This window comes from Ailuropoda melanoleuca, chromosome X (genome assembly GCF_002007445.2).
Source record: "Ailuropoda melanoleuca isolate Jingjing chromosome X, ASM200744v2, whole genome shotgun sequence".
Taxonomy (NCBI): Eukaryota; Metazoa; Chordata; class Mammalia; order Carnivora; family Ursidae; genus Ailuropoda; species Ailuropoda melanoleuca.
In genome coordinates this window covers 41674402-41690058 of record NC_048238.1, presented here as the reverse complement: position 1 = coordinate 41690058, position 15657 = coordinate 41674402, and the positions used below count along the sequence as shown (strand labels likewise).

At 54.1% G+C, this 15657-nt stretch overlaps 1 protein-coding gene across 2 annotated transcripts; it reads right to left on the bottom strand.

The window, feature by feature from the left end:
• Positions 1 to 669: 669 nt before the first annotated feature.
• On the bottom strand, positions 670 to 14387 carry CCDC22 (coiled-coil domain containing 22). Of its 2 annotated transcripts, none has more exons than XM_019798066.2 (17): positions 14116 to 14387; positions 12893 to 13070; positions 7249 to 7381; positions 6355 to 6461; positions 6151 to 6217; positions 5873 to 6051; positions 4378 to 4572; positions 3813 to 3875; positions 3609 to 3746; positions 2920 to 3039; positions 2717 to 2833; positions 2510 to 2611; positions 2319 to 2426; positions 1942 to 2037; positions 1639 to 1698; positions 1485 to 1559; positions 670 to 1055 (listed from the first exon to the last, which is right to left on the bottom strand). In XM_019798066.2, the coding sequence occupies exons 1-17, from the start codon at positions 14163 to 14165 to the stop codon at positions 942 to 944; spliced, it is 1902 nt and encodes a 633-aa protein (XP_019653625.2). In that variant the 5' UTR covers positions 14166 to 14387; the 3' UTR covers positions 670 to 941. The 2 variants fall into 2 exon arrangements, with proteins under 2 accessions (XP_019653625.2, XP_002917791.2); XM_002917745.4 differs by having other exon boundaries at positions 3609 to 3728; positions 14116 to 14386.
• Positions 14388 to 15657: the final 1270 nt, after the last annotated feature.

Below are 15657 nucleotides of genomic sequence, written 5' to 3'. Positions count from 1 at the left end.
CAGCCGACCGTCCTACTAGGTCAGATGCTCTGCACCAAGGCTGCTCAGAGGGGCCCTGGCCCCGGCCCCCAGCCCTGCTTCCTGCAACCCGCTCTTCCGCCAGACTGAGCCTTTGCAACCAACCACACACACCACCTGCCTCAGTGCTCTCACAGGTGACCTCGGGGCTGGAAAAGACACACACACACAGTCACAATCCCATCCCTTGGACACAGCACAAAGAGCCTGCTCAGTACCCTCGTACAACCTCAACTCTGCAGTCACACAGACCATCGCGCCTGAGCCCTGTCAACCCACGCACCCCAAAGCACACAGCCACGGCCGCCCTCCGGGCCCACGCATGCGGGGTCCCACGGGGCGTGCCCAGGGCCCCGCACAGCAGCAGCCTTGGTACCTTCAGGATCTCGGGTCCCAAAGAGCCACACGAACACACACCAGTCGTGCACATTCTCACGCAGCTCCCAAGCACACGCTTGCTCACACGGCCCAGGAGAGCACACCTGTGCACCTCCTGCGCACACGCACGCACCTGGAGCCCCAGCGGGTCTCCGGAGTCCCACGTGGGCTTTCACAGCCACACACACCGAACCGCCAAATAGACCCACGTCTCACCTGCCACCCACCCCACCTCCCCAGCCCGGAACCCTGTGTCCCCATCCAGGCCTCAGCTTACTTAGACTGCAGACACAGCCCCTCGTTTATTTGGGATCCAAGGTCCTAATCCCAGTGCCCTCTCCAATAAACTGTAGCCGAGTTCCCACGCTCTGGACGATCACCCCAGATCGGGGTTGGGGTCCGGTGGGTGGGGGTCTGGGGTCAAGGCTGTAGCAGGAGGAGCCGCGCGGCCAGCAGAGGGAAGGGCTAGGGCACGTGCTTGGCCATCGCCCCCAACATCCCAACCCCCTGCCCGAGGCCAGGAGCAGAGCGGTGCTGGGTACTCCTCAGGCCTCCCGGACCCGGCCCAGGAGGCCAGCGTTTTCCTGGCGGAGGGCTCGGTAGTCCTCGCGGATCTTCTCCAGGTTACTGAGGGTCTTCTTCCCCATCTCCGTCTCGATCTAGGGCAATGCAAACCACACGCCTTCAGCCCAGCTCCTGTTTGCCGCCCTGGCTGCAGCTCCAGCAAGGCTGCTCGAGGCCCCTCCCGCGTTCCTCCCACAAGAGCGTGCTGTGCCCTACCACAGGGCCTTTGCATGTGTCATCTGTTCGCCTACAGCATTATTTGCTAACGTGACAGCATGAGCCACCATGTGTTCTGGCTAAGGCCTCTACCGATGGCCCAGGGAGGCAGGTGTGAGGACCTTTGGGGTGGAAGCTGGGGCTCAGAGGAGGCCGCTAGCCAGTGCCAGGTCACACACACCGCTACTACGGGACAAGGCTGAGGGTCCAGCCATAGGCTGGTTCTGCTCCCACAACCTCTCCAGGTGTAAACCGAGGTGCTATCCACTGGCCTGCCTTGGTTTCCCCTCGTACTCCCGGGGCCTCACCTGCTCCTCAAGGTCTCGAACTTCCCGCATGATTGTGCCTGTATCCTCAATGGTCTGGATGAGCTGGCTGCAGTTCTGGGGACAGCAGGAGCAGAAGGCTTGCAACCCCACCACATGCCACCCCGGCCGGCCCCCGGCATGTCTCTCCACTCACCTCATGCAAGGCAGCTAGATACTTGTATGCCTTCCGAACAGCATCATCCTTCTTGGCATCCTGACCAGACAGAGGGGACCAGTGGGCTTCCCCCCGCAACCCCCCCACATACCACCTCCAGGACCCCCACGAGGCTGCCTTCTCCTACTCCTGACTTCCTCCTCCGTGGCACAGAGCCGGGCCCAAGCCTCAGTGCACCCACACGGCTTGCACTGGGCCCAGGCTCAAGCCAACGTGTGAGCAGACAGGCAGGCAGGAGCCCAGCCCCACCCCAGACCCCTGCCAGCCTAGCCAGGCCCGCACCTTAAACACGAGCTCATCGGTCACGGCAAACGTCCGGTCCAGCTTCCCGGACAGGGAGTTGATTTCCTTCTGAAGCTCCCTTGTGTCCGACAAGATCTGGCAGAGAACAGGGCAGCCATGAGCCCATGTCCGGCCCAGGCCGGCCGGCCGGCTGAGAACATTCGTGTGCACAGCACACACTCACACCCAGACGGGGCCTATGCCACTGCATCAGGTGTGGCTGGAGCGCACTGGGTAGGAGTGTTCTGTGCTGGGGTGTGGCTACACAGCTCTGCCTTTCAGAGGGTGTGAGGTCCCCGTGTGGCCGTGCTACACACATCCGCCCCTTGCACCTGTCTGCCCGTCTGCCCCCACCCTCCACAGCTGCAGTGATGTACCTTAGTGATCTCCTCCTTCTGCTTCCGGATGTTGCCCACAATCTCCAGGATGCGCTGGGTATAGGCCAGCCGGGACACGTCTCTAGGCAGGGTCTCCAGCTCTGACACCTAGGCAGGAACACAGCAGACACTGCCCTGGGACCCAGCCCCCACCCACTCAGAGCCACCCAGGGCCCCTGCCCGGGCCTTACCAGCTGCTTGTAGACCTCCTCCTTCCTGCGGGCCTCTTCGGCAGCCGCTCGAACACTCTGGTGCAGCTCCTGGATCTCTGCCAGCCGTCGAGAAGATTCCAGCTGCCAGGACCCCATGGGTAGAGGGACAGTGAGCACAGCACAAGCACGGCCCCCTAGGGAGGGACCCAGCCCGCCCCACCCACAGCCCAGGCCATCACAACCTACCTCTCTGCAATCCTGGAGCTTTCGGAGGTGGCGGTACTCAGCCAGCAGAGGGACCCGGTGCTTTTCCCACTGCCCCGCCAAGTGGATGACCCGCTGGGCACTACTCTCTACCACGAGCTGGAGGTGGTGGCAGAGGATACGTGTCACACAGGCTGGACCCTTCCAACTCCAGCCCTCCCGCCCAGCCCCACTGCCAGACCTACCTGCAGCTTGGCGAGGTTGGCAGCCCCGTCAGGCAGCAGCTCTACCGCCCGGCTCTTCAGGCGCAGGGCCTGCTCACGCTCCGCCGTGCTGAGCTCGCTCTGCCGACGCTCGGTCTCCACCTGGCACCCCGTGACCCCCACTCCCGTCAGTGGAGGAGCTCAGCCGCACCCCACAGCCCTCTAGCCCCCACTGAGCCTGGCAAGCCCTAGCCCAGCCCGAGCCCCCACAGATGACAACGCACCCCTCCTACCCTCTAGCAGCCCCTTGACCCCTCCTGATACTGACAGGAACCTATAAGCAGTGACAGACAACCACAGGCCCCTCTGATCCCTCTACCTCCACAGTGGCCCCCCCAGAAGCCCTGACAAGGCCCACAAGCCCCTGCCCACACAGATGCTCACACCCCTCCTGAATCTCAGACACCCAAGTGTCCTGACCGAAGCCCATGGGTGCCCCTAACCCCCACAGGTCCGACCCCCCCGACCCTACCTCCTCCTCTCATCCCCACTGGTTCTCCTGAACCCTCGAGAGCCCACAGGTCCCCAAGGTCGCCTCTAAACCCTTCTGACATTGGCAGACCTCCACAAAGTCCTCTCAGCCCCTTCAAGGTGCTCTAGGCCCTCTAGGCCCCACTGTGACCCAACCCCAGGCGGGCAGCCCCTCCTCCACTCCCATCCCCACCTCTCACCTGCACAAGGTTGATTCCCAGGGTCTTCATGTTGGCTTCAACCTCTTCAATGCTGCGGTTCACTCCCTCCAGCTGCTCCCGAAGAGACTCCAGCTCCTGCTCTTGAGCTGCCCTCGTGTCCTGGGGGGCACAGGCCAGCTGGGGCGGGGGTGTCAGGCCCCTAGGCGGGCAAGGGCCCGGACCCCCCGCCACTGCTCCACTTACCTGTTCAGGCCGCTGGGAGGTGGCCGGCACATCACACACTTGGGCTGCCTGGACCTCGGGCTCCTGGGGGAGCGAAAGGGCATTCTTGGCCGTTGGAGAAGGCCCTGCCCCTCCCAGCCCAGCCTCAGCCCCCGCTCCAAGCGCCCTTCCAGCACCAGACTCCTGCCCACTCAACTGCTGACAGCTGTCAGGCTGGGTTTATGAGGACCCAGGCACTCTCTGAGACCTCAGGCTGGAGTGTCCGCTCGTAAGGAAACCTCCCCGACCCTGACACGAGAAGGCTGAGGGCCCCCTGAGGTCAAAGAGAGAAGATATGTGCAGAGGAAACTGTCCAGGGGAAGCTGCGGTTTGCACAAAGGCACCCCTACACCCTGACATGGTTCCCACCCCTCCCCCTTTTCTCCACCGAAGCCCTTGAGGAGCCAGGGGACCCCCAGCATAAAGAGGGCACGCCCAGTGGGGACACGGGAACCTGGGTGGATAAGCATATCGTCTGTACAGAGAGCGACCCCACAAGCCTGCCTTGGCCCCGTCAGCGGACCCGGGTCCGCTCGGACCCACTCACCGGATGGAAGGTAAACTTCTCCGAGTGTGTGAAGCGGGAGCCCTTGGGAGTACCACTCCGGGCCCCTGTACCCCAGGCCTGCAGCAGCTCTCCCAGGTCTCGGGCTTGCGGCGGAGCCCCCAGTCGGCCCCAGGTCTGGCGGAGATGCTCAGCCAGGTGCCTCTGCAGGCGCTGCCGCTGGGCCCGTGTGTCCTCCTGGAAGCAGGAGGCAGGGCAGACGGGAGGGTGTCGGGAGGGTGTCGAGGCCTGCGGAGCGCCTGAGGCCCTGCGTCCTCCTGGGAGCGGCCGGACAAAGTGCTACCACCCGGTCGCCTCTCCCACCGAGGGGGCCCAGGCCCCTGTCCTGACCTGCCAGTCTGGGAGCTCCCCAAGGACGGGGTCCCCTCCTCACAGCCATGCTTCTCTCCACCCACTCGCTCCCCACGCCAGAGGTGGCTGAGGGAAGGGAGAGAGGCAGCAAATCAGCAGCCCCCGAGTCAGAGGGTGACACGGAAAGGCTACGTGGGGACAGAGCAGAGACAGAGAGTCAGAGGTGCTAGGCAAAGAGGCAGTGGAAGCAGAGAGAGAGAGGGAGAACGAACAGAGGCAGTTTCGAGACAACCGGGGAAATCTGATTATGAACTCAGTGACGGACTGTATTAAGGTGTTAATGTTATTAGGTGTGCAAATGACCCAGGGATTACCTTAAAAAGGAAATACCCTTATGAGTTAAGAGATGTACACGTCAGTCGAACTGGCATGCATACTGGGATTTGCTTTAAAATAATACTGAAAAAACAACTGGGGGAGAACAGATGAGGAAAGATGGGTGAAAGGCTCATAGTTGAAGGTGGATGACGGGCACATAGGATTCATTAGAACATTCTATTTCTGTGTTTGAAAATTTCTATAAGTTTAAAAAAGACAGAGTCAAGATGGAACAAATGGCAGTGGGGGAGGCAGGGACAGACAGAGAGAGTGACAGAGGTGAGCAGAAGGGAAGAGGAGAAACACAGTCTCGAAATGAGGAGACAGAGGAGCAAGAAGGAGGGCCCGCAACACCACAGAACAAGAAAGATAGTGACCAGAAGAGACAGCGCAGAGACCCAGGGATGGAAAAATAGAGCGCTGGGGACAGTGGCAGAGACAGAGAAGGAATGAGAGACTCGGACTCAGGGGTGGGAAGAAGGTAATAGAAACAGGGAGGAAGTGGGCAAATCCTGACCACTCTGGTTGCGAAGAACCAGCCCGTTGTCCGGGGAGCGCTAGCCTGAGGGGAGGTCACTATCACGCCCAAGTCTCAGAACCGGAAAGTGAGGCTGGCGGGGAAGGGACTTGTCTGAGGTCCACAGTCTTTGTGACTCCAGGATTCTCTCAGGGAAAGAGCCAGGTAGGTGCATGCAGAGGGGAGGTGATGGGCAAAGGAAGGGCAGAGGACCAAGGGACGCTGAGACGGGAGCAGTAGGAAGCAGCTGTGAGCAGGGGCCCTGGCAGCAGGGTGAGCTTTGGGCAGTACCTGGGTGGGATGGCGGGGCGCCCGGTGGACCCAGTCCTCATCCCCAGGGCGGTCCCGGCCCGTGTGCTGGCAGAGCTGGATGGCATGGCGTTCGAGGAGTGAGGCCACCCTCCCGGCAGGCTGGGGCACCTGAGTGGGGGCTGGTAGCAGCAGAGGACTCGCCTGGAACTCCCGGGGCTCTGGAGGCGGAACAGAGTCAGCTGGCCCTCCCGCCTGGCCGTGGGGTCAGGCCCACCTCTACCTTTCTCCCTAACCCCTCCCCAGAGCCTCACGCTTACCTCCTCTGGAACTCAACTCAGGCATGACCAGGCTGGTGGTGTGGAAAGGCTTCTGCGCGGCGGAGCCCTGGTGGGAGAGCAGAATCAGAGCCTCCATGATGAACTGCGGTGGGGGCCACTGGTGGGAGGGGAGCCAAACACCTGAGCGCCCAGATGGGGCCAAGGGGGGCTCGAGCAACATCGATGTGAGTTGGGGGGTCCCACCTGGAGGTGCTGCAGCTTGGGAGTGCGAAGGAGGGGTGGGACCCAGGGCAGGGCCAGCTGCTCCCGGATTTGGCTCCCGATGGCCCGGAGAAGGATAGCTGAGTCACCTGTGGGGAGTGGGGAAGGAGCTTCCATCAGGTGACAAGGCCATAACCAAAAATGCAGATCTTGGGAAAGCAGCCACGGCTCCCTGACCCCCTCCCAGAGATGCATATCTATCTAGCTATCATTCTCACCCTTGGCCATTCAACACCTACTGAGCACCTACTGCATACCAGTCACTGTTCTAGACTCTTGGGACACTTCAGTGAACAAACTGAGAAGTATCCCTGCCCTCATGGAGCTGGCAGGCTGGTAGAGGAGAACATGACTCAGGTCAAAAGTATGACAGAAAACTCATGTGATGATCTGAGAGGAGGGTAAAAACTACTGAGACAAGGGGCATGTAATTGTAAACAAGGCAGCCTGAGGAAGGCCTCCCTGAGGTAATATGTGAACAGAACCTCGAAAAGGTAAGAGGGTGAACCAGGAAGATATCTAGGGGAAGAATAATCTGGCAAATAGGCTGGAGCACACCTGGAGTGTCTGAGAAGCACCGAGGAGGCTGGTGTGGCTGGAGTGGGGAGCGGGAGGGGGAGCGAGGAGGAGGTGAGGCAGAGAGGCCCCTCCCAGCACCAACTACCCCCCTGGGGCAGCCCAAGCTCAGACTCCCTTCCCCCTGCCCTGCCTCCTCTCCCCCAGCCCCAATCCTCCCCTCCCACCCAGCTCTCCCAAAAATACACCCCCACCCCACCCCCAGTCAACCTTTTTACCCCCTCTACCTCTTTCTGGCCCTGCAACACCCAGGAATGCCACGCTCTCCTTCACCCCCACCGTGCCCTGGGCAGACCATACCTGCAGGCTGATCCGCATCCTCAGAGGCATCAGAGGGCAGACGCTCCGCCAAGAAGAGAAGCAGGTCCCGGAGATCAGGCTCACTGGGGTAGAGGAAGTTCTGATAGCCAAGCTCCAAGGGATAGCCCAGGTCCTGGAGGTCGGGGAGGTGGCCTCTATCAGTCAGGCAGGCAGAATCCTGCTATCCTGGGAGCCCTGAGCCGAGACCACAAATGCTCCCACTCTCTCGCCAACCACCACCCTCTGAACTTCACCTTGGCTCCCCCAAGGCCTCCAGGCCTCGGGCGGGGGGGGGGGGCGGAAACCACAGAGTAATTATAGTCAGTGCTACAGAGAGCAAGGAATAAGATTAAAGCTCTGGCATTTCTTTGTGTTTATTTTTTAAGATTTTATTTATTTGACAGAGAGAGACAGCGAGTGAGGGAACACAAGCAGGGGGAGTGGGAGAGGGAGAAGCAGGCTTCCCGCCGAGCAGGGAGCCCGATGCGGGACTCGATCCCAGGACCCTGGGATCATGCCCTGAGCCAAAGGCAGACGCTTAACGACTGAGCCACCCAGGCACCCCTAAAGCTCTGGCATTTCTAACTATGACCCCAAATCCAGACGCCATATAGGAGAAGATGAGTATTTCTGAATCCCTGAAAAGAAACAAAAATTTTAAGCAGTATGATTACCAAAGTCAAAAGAGTGATGACAAGCTAGAAAAAAAATAATATTTGGAATTCATATCACAGGCAAAGAGTAAATCTACCTAGTATATAAAGAGTGTCTAAAATCAAACAAGCACAAAAGACCAGCAATGCAAGAGAAAAGTAGGCAAAAGATAGGAAGAGGCAGTTCACAGAAAAAGAAATGGAAACGGCCCTTCAACCTAGGCAAATATGTCCAACCTTGCTGCAAATTGAAAGCACACGGAGAGCTCTCGTACACACATCACTGATGTGGGACAAGCTGACGATCCGTTCTCCAGGTGCGCGCTGGGAGGGAGATACCATCGCTCGGGCAGCATCCCTGCCCAAAACCTGAATCTGATCATCAGAAAACACTCTGACCCACTCAAAGTGTAGGCCATTCCAGGCAAGAGCCAGCCTGGACTCTTCGAAAACATGTGTCGTCACAAAAGAAACAAAGAAACAAAAACCAAGGAGGACTGTTGGCTATGCAAGATTAGAGAAGTAACAGTGAAATAAAATGTATGATCCTTGATTAGATGTTACAGTTAAAAAAAAAAGCAGCGATAGAGGATATTTTTGGGACAACTGGGGAAATTCCGGCGGGCACTAGATATGAAATACTATTATTCTAATATATACTATCGATTGTTAACATATACTATCAACATTCAATTTCATGGGTGTGATCACGATACTGTGGTAGTGCTGGCCAATGTCCTTCTACTTACGAGAGGCGTGCTGAAAATTGTACGTGTGGAATATCAGGCTGTCTGCCACTTCCAAACGGTTCAGCAAAAAAGTGTGTGTGTGTGTGTGTGTGTGTGTGTGTGTGTGTCTATGTATCTATATACACAGAAAAGAATAGAGCAAAATGCTAACAGACGTTTGCCCAAGTACAAAGCTGGGGAGAAAAACGAGACTGAGGTCTCGTTCCTCACCCACTGAAGGGGCACAAATCAGTGGGCCGGGCTGGGGACAAACAGGCGCTTTCTCCCACGCTGCTGGTGGGAGGGCAGAAATGAAACAAAGCCCAGTGAGGGCAACGGGGCAAAGTCCAACAAAACAACATCTGCTTTTCCCCTTCCACCTTCCACCTAGCAATCATACTTTGAGGAGCCGACCACGAAGCCATGGCTCTAACAATTCAAGACGGCAGAGGCACAAGATGACTCATTACTGCATTATCTGCAAAATACTGAAAACAGCCTCAATGTCCAAGCATTTAATACATTTAAGGCAGCTTTGGGGGGGATAAAAAAAAAAGTAAGAAAGGGAGAAATGAGTCTTCCTCCTCTATATGAGGAAGACTTTGATTATCTCCCTTTTAATTCTTTTTTTAAAGATTTTATTTATTTATTTGACAGACTAAGAGAGAGAGAGCACAAGCAGGGGGAGCGGCAGAGGGAGAGGGAGAAGCAGGCTCTCCGCTGAGCAGGGAGCCCGACGTGGGGCTCAATCCCAGGACCCCAGGATCATGACCTGAGCCGAAGGCAGATGCCTAACAACTGAGCCACCAGGGCAACCCTCCCTTTTAATTCTTATGATACTATCAGACACTGCTTTCTTCCACCACTTCTCGGGTACAGCGTCTCCTCCTCCAGCCCCGGTAAAAAAAACAGATGACAATGATGACAACAGTGGAGGCTACTCCGTCAAGCCCTCTCTGTTTTCCTTGCCTCGATGGCTTAAACCAAACGCAGGAATGCGTTAGCTAGTCTTCATTTCCCCTCGTTTTACAGATTTCCCATACATCAAAATTACCAACCAAAGTGCTGTGATGGCCGAATTCTCCTCAAAAGGCTACGGGTTCATTGCCCTCACTTCCTCTTCCTCCGCGTGACATACTTTATTAATTTATGACAGAGCAGTGGCTCCTTAGAGAGCCTTTTCTCGACAGAACAGCCACAGTCATGAAAAAAAAAAGTTGCTAAAGAAGAAATATAAAGGGGCAAAGACCTGGAAAGACAACGCCTCTGAAAACAAACTTCGTTTTGTTCACAGATGACCTTGAGCTGACCCTTCTGATAGTGAGAAGGGGGCCTTTCTCCCTGGCTCCAAACCAGGAAGCAGATTTTTGGTTTTGCTTTTTCCCTTCCAGACTCTGCAGAGTATGCAGATGTGTTCTCTGGGGCAGAACAACCAGGAAACGGGGCAGAATACAAAAGGCCACAAAGAGGAAGGATACGATGTCCAGTTACATTCAGTAAAATGCTCTAAGGGGAGCCATTTTTGATACAAGGGTTTTTAGACTATTTCTTTTTTTTTAAGATTTTATTTATTTATTTGTCAGAGAGAGAAAGCAAAAGTAGGGGGAGCGGCAGGCAGAGGGAGAAGCAGGCTCCCTGTTGAGCAAGGAGGCTGATGCGGGACTCGATTCCAGGACCCTGGCATCATGACCTGAGCTGAAGGCAGAGGCTTCACTGACTGAGCCACCCAGGCGTCCCTAGACTATTTCAAAAACATAGGTTCTTGGCTTGCTTCATAGCTTGTAGATATCCTAGACGGTTATTAAGTTAGGTGGAGGGGAATTTTGGCATGTGTTACAACCAGAAACTGGGCAATCAAAATCTACTAAGAAAGAAAAAAGAAAGGAAAAAAGATAAAGGGGGAAATAAGTATATTCATATTGACTTATAGCTGCATTAAAAAAAAAAAACCTAGAAAGACACACAGAAACCAGTCAAAGTCATCCCCTTCTAGCAGACAGGCAGGGGAACGGGGTGAACGGTCTGGAGCGCGAGACTCAGCAGGTATCACGCTCCTTCCATTGCACCCCGCAGACTCTCTTACCCTTTCAGTGGTTAACCACCGTTTACCTAATTAAAAATTCTTTATATTAAAATGCTCCTGTTCAAATCACGGCTGGGGTTTCAGCCTGCAGACTGGACCCTGACTAATAAAATGACCTACTCGAAACAATCATTTTCCTTAAAAAGGGACTTACAGGCTTTGGTGCAGAAAGATCGGGACTGAAATCCAGCCCATGCCTCTTTCTGGCTAAGGCCTTGGACTGATTATTGAACCATCCAGAAGCTCAGTTTCCTAGCTGCAAAATGGGGCTGATAGGACTTTCCCTATGTGCTTGCTTTAAGAGCTCACAGGCCCCATCAGGGTTGTGTGTGGGGCCTGAGAAACGGGCCCAGAAAGAGCCTGATTCTCTGTCAGAATTGCCCTTGGTCTGGAGCTGCATGGACTCTGAAAGCAGACATGGAAACTTTGCCTCCGACCCACTGTGTGACCTCGGGCAAATCACTAAACTTCTCTGTGCTTAGTACTTTCCTCCTCTGGAAAAAAAAAGGGATACCAACAGTACCTACTTGAGAAAGTGGTCACGAGAATGAAGTAAGCTCACGCCACGTTACCACAGTGCCCGGCCCAGGGGAGGCACTCAAAAAACATCCTTATTATCTGCCTGTGTGTGTATTAGGTCACAACAGAAGGCGGATTGATGTCAGAGGGTCACCGTCACAAGAGTGTGAAAACCACTGGCTTTCGAGCGACTTTACTTTGGGTTTTTTCCGACACCTGCAATCAAAGAGTTATGACTGATACAGAAACTTATTCCAGGAGTCAGGTGTGTGAAGTGACAGACACCAAAACATGGAGGTGGCTGAGTGGCAGAAAGGGGTGCCAGGCGTGGGGCATGTGAAGAGGCGGACAGCAGGAGAAGAATCTGAAAAGCCCTGAGAGCCAGGTGAACCTGAGAGCTAAGGGATGAGCAGAGCCCCGCGGCCTACTGGTAAGAGACAGGAACTGCACAAGCAAGGTCCGAATTCATGAAACCTGACCACCCTGTCCCTAGGGGCTAAATGGAAATTTTCACTGTATTTACTCGACTCTCCCTCTACCACCATATCCTGGGTCTGTTGGCCAAGTTCTCATTCGTTACGTAGCCAGAGGTGGCAGGAATGCAAGCAGCCAGATCAGACCTCTCTACGAACCGTAATACCATTTACACAGAGCTCATTACAGCTAGCTTTTTCTATATTAACTTATTTTTACTCCTCACAGCAACCCTAGGTGGCAGGTACAACTCGTACACCCGTTTTAAATATGAGGAAATGGGCCCCAAGAGGTTGAGAGACGGACCCAGCGCGGCAGAGGGAGCAAACCAGGAGAAATGACATTACTCAGAGCCCCTGGACATAGTAACTGGATACAGCTCTGTACTGGAGAGACGTGTGAGTGCTTCATCACAAGGCACTTAACCTATGAGAGGGACAGTTCGGGAATCATTCGCAGGAGAGGCAGGATGTGTGTGGCTGCCACAGGGTGGAGGGGGGACCCCCACAGCACAGACACGGTTTTACTTAAGCAGCATACCTTCCTTTGGGTAACCCTCTGACCCCCAACTGCCAAGGGATCCTGAAGGAGCAGCCAATCACAGCGTCCTAGAGGGATTACCATGTGATCCACACTCAGCCAATCAGAGTACACAGTGATTCATTTAGGAGAGGGCATGCGACCCAAGCCAAGCCTTTTTCTGGAACTCCTAAATGGATACCATAGGGGGAAAAATTCTAGGACCACCTTAGTGGTGCTACGCTTAAAATGTGGGAGGCACACTCCCCCTGCTGTGTTCCCTCTCTCTCTGGCTGTCTCTCTCTGTCAAATAAATAAATGAAATCTTTAAAAAAATAAAAAATAAAATAAAATAAGATGTGGGAGCCAGGGGCAGCCCAGGCACAAACTGGATCAACTCATATAACACTCCTAACAACTCCACTTTTACCATCTCAGTTTCACAAATAACTAAACTGAGGCCCAGAAGGGTTAGGGTCACACAGTTAGCGAGGGGTGTAGTGAGGGTCTGAGCTATTCAGGCGGTTGGACCCTAGAGCCTTAACTGCTAACAAACGCTTAGCCACAAGAGGAGGTGGCAGAGAGGAAAGGCAAGCGTCTCAAAGGAGCTCGGGGACTTTGTGAAGGAGGAAGGAAGAGGCTGTGTGTATTGGGAGGAGGGCACTCACCATGCAGGCCTGAGCCAGGCTCATGGCCAGGCGGAACCGGGCAGACATGGCCAGAGGCAGCAGGGGGCTGAGGCCAGAGCCCACGGCAGGGTTGATCACACGCAGGCAGCGGACCACTGCTTCTACGACCAGCTCCGTGGTGAAGGCTCGCAGGGTCTGCACATCTGGAGGAACTGCCCTGAAAAAGAAGAGGGGAGGCTCAAAGCAGCCATGCAACAGGGATCAGGCTGGGCCCTGCTGCCTTCTGGAAGCCTTAGTATTGGGGTGGGAGTGGGGGGAGGATGGCCACAGTTCAGACAGGTCCTGGGTGTTGGTGACTATAATTTCCATTTGGAAAACTAGGAACTGGGGAAGTCCTTAGGTCCTAACGGTGGATGGAAGGGATCTGAATTTTTTTTTAAAAATCTCAAATTGCCACGTGCTTAAAAGTCTCAAAGTTTTGGGGTCTAGGAAGGGCAAGGGACCCAGGTGACATGCTCTCTGTGTTTCTGGAGCCCCAGGTATCATTTTCCCTGCATGTCAGGAGCCCCTAAATATTGAGTTGCTAGGGTTTTGAGACTAGGTATTTCGAGGCTCAGCTTTGCAGGAGTTCCAAATGTCAAGGTCCCTAGATGTCAAGATCCCTGGATATCAAGACCTTCTAGTTTCAAGCAATCCAGAAATCAGGCTCCCTAGATGTTGGCATCCTCGGTTTTTAGGGTCCTTGAATGCAGAAGTTCTTGTGTGTTGGGGTCACTAAGTGTTGAGGTCGCCAGACTTTAAGGTCCAGGGATTTTAAAAGCCCAGGTTTGGGGAAACAGGGTTTGAAGGTTCCCAAGTATCCAGTTCCAGGGTTTTTGAGTGCCAGGGTCCTGGGTGTTTAAAATCCCCGGTTCTCAACATACAGGTGGCTTAGATTTTCCAAATACCAGGGTCCCAGGACCACATATTTCAGGATCCTGGGTGTTGAGGATCCAAGGTTTTAAGCTCTGGAGATGTCTGGGTCCTGGAATTTGAGGTTTACCAAGTGTTGGGGGCAAAGGGTTTAGGAGCTCCCTGATGTCAGAGTGCGTGCGTGCGTGTGTATGTCTGCCTATTCGTGTAAGGAGGGGGTGTCTCAGGGTCCTGGAAGTTGGAGCCCCAGATGTCAGGGTCTGGGGTTTTAAGGTTCCCGGGTGACTGGGTCCAGAGTTTTGGAGTCCCGGATGTGGGCATTCCGGGGTGGGCGGGGGCTGTGTCCTTACGTGCCGGCCTGGCGCAGGGAATGGATGAGGATTCGGTCCGCCTCCTCCATGGTGGAGAGGTGTTCGAGTCTGGAGCCGGGTCCAGGGCCGGGTCCGAGCAAGAAAAGCGCAGTTGAAACCCCGCTCCGCACTCGCGGTCCAAGGAGTGTCACCGGGTGCGCAGGGAGAGCCGGGATGTGTAGTTCGAAGAGCGAGTGTGGCGCATGCCGGATGCCTGGCGTCCTGGTGCGAAGGTGCGTCTGCAGGCTTGGCTGCTGGGAGTTGTAGTTCTTCCGCTTGCAGTCCTGGCGGGTTCTTCCAAGGGGGCGAAGAAGTGTATTTTGAGCGCGTGCGCGGCGTGTGTGCGTGTGTGCGTGCGTGCGTGTGTGTGTGTGTGTGTGTGTGTGTGTGTGTGTGTGTGCGCGCGCGCGCGCGCCTGTGTATGCGCGTGAGCGCTCGCGCAGTGGTAGAAAAGGGACCGGACACGGAGAGCGGCTTCCTGACTCATTCATTTAAGGCGGCATTCATCTTCCATATTGTACAAGTGTACAAGCTAAGGGCAGGAGCTTTAGCATAAAGCGTCTACGATTGCGTCTCAGCTTTTTAGCTCAAGTCTTTAGCTCAACTAGCTAAAGGTGCAACCGTGGGCAGGTTACATAACTTCCCTGTGTCTTAGTTTCCTCATCTGTAAAATAGAACTATGAATATACCTGCTTCCTAGGATTGAAACAATTAATGCATGTAAAGCATTGCTACTGTGTACCTCACACATAATACAGCAGGAGAGCGCTATGTAAATTGTAGTCACTAGTATTCATGCATTCCATAAATGCTTTCTTTTAATGTTATACATATGTATACACTCCAAAGAATAATTACACAGTAAGCATTCATGTAACCACCATTCATTAAAAAGACCACCCTATCTCCACTGCTCAGTAGTGCTATGTTTGTCATAAATAAATCATGTGTACATATATATGGGGCTCAGTTTCTGAACTCTGTTCTGTTCTTAATTATTGTAGCTTTCTAACACACCTTGGTATCTGATCTGGAATGTCCTCCCATCTTGTTCTTTTTCAAAAGATTTTGGCTCTTCTAGACCCTTTGTTTATCGATACGCATTTTAGAATCAGTTTGTCAAATTCCATGGAAAAATCTTTTGAGATTTCGTTTGGGACTGCATTGAATCTCTAAATCACTTTGGAAAGAATTGACATTTTCACAACATTGACTATTTCTATTAGTAAATTTAATATAGCTCTCCCTTTCCTTAGGTCCCCTTTAATCACTTGACCGTATTTCAAAAATTTTTTTCCGTGGAGATCTTACACATAAGTATATTATGTTAGGTCTATTTTTACATACTTCAAAGTTCAAATACTGTTGGGAAATGATATCATTTTTCTTATTTTAATTTCTGACTGGTGCTGGTATATATTTTATAAAAATATTTTTTTAAAAATCAGTGCCTTTTCTGTTGCCAGGCTCTCTAGCCCATAAATGTCCCATCTTTGCCCCTACTCACCCTCCCATCCATCCCTGTTATGGCCCCGCCCTGTG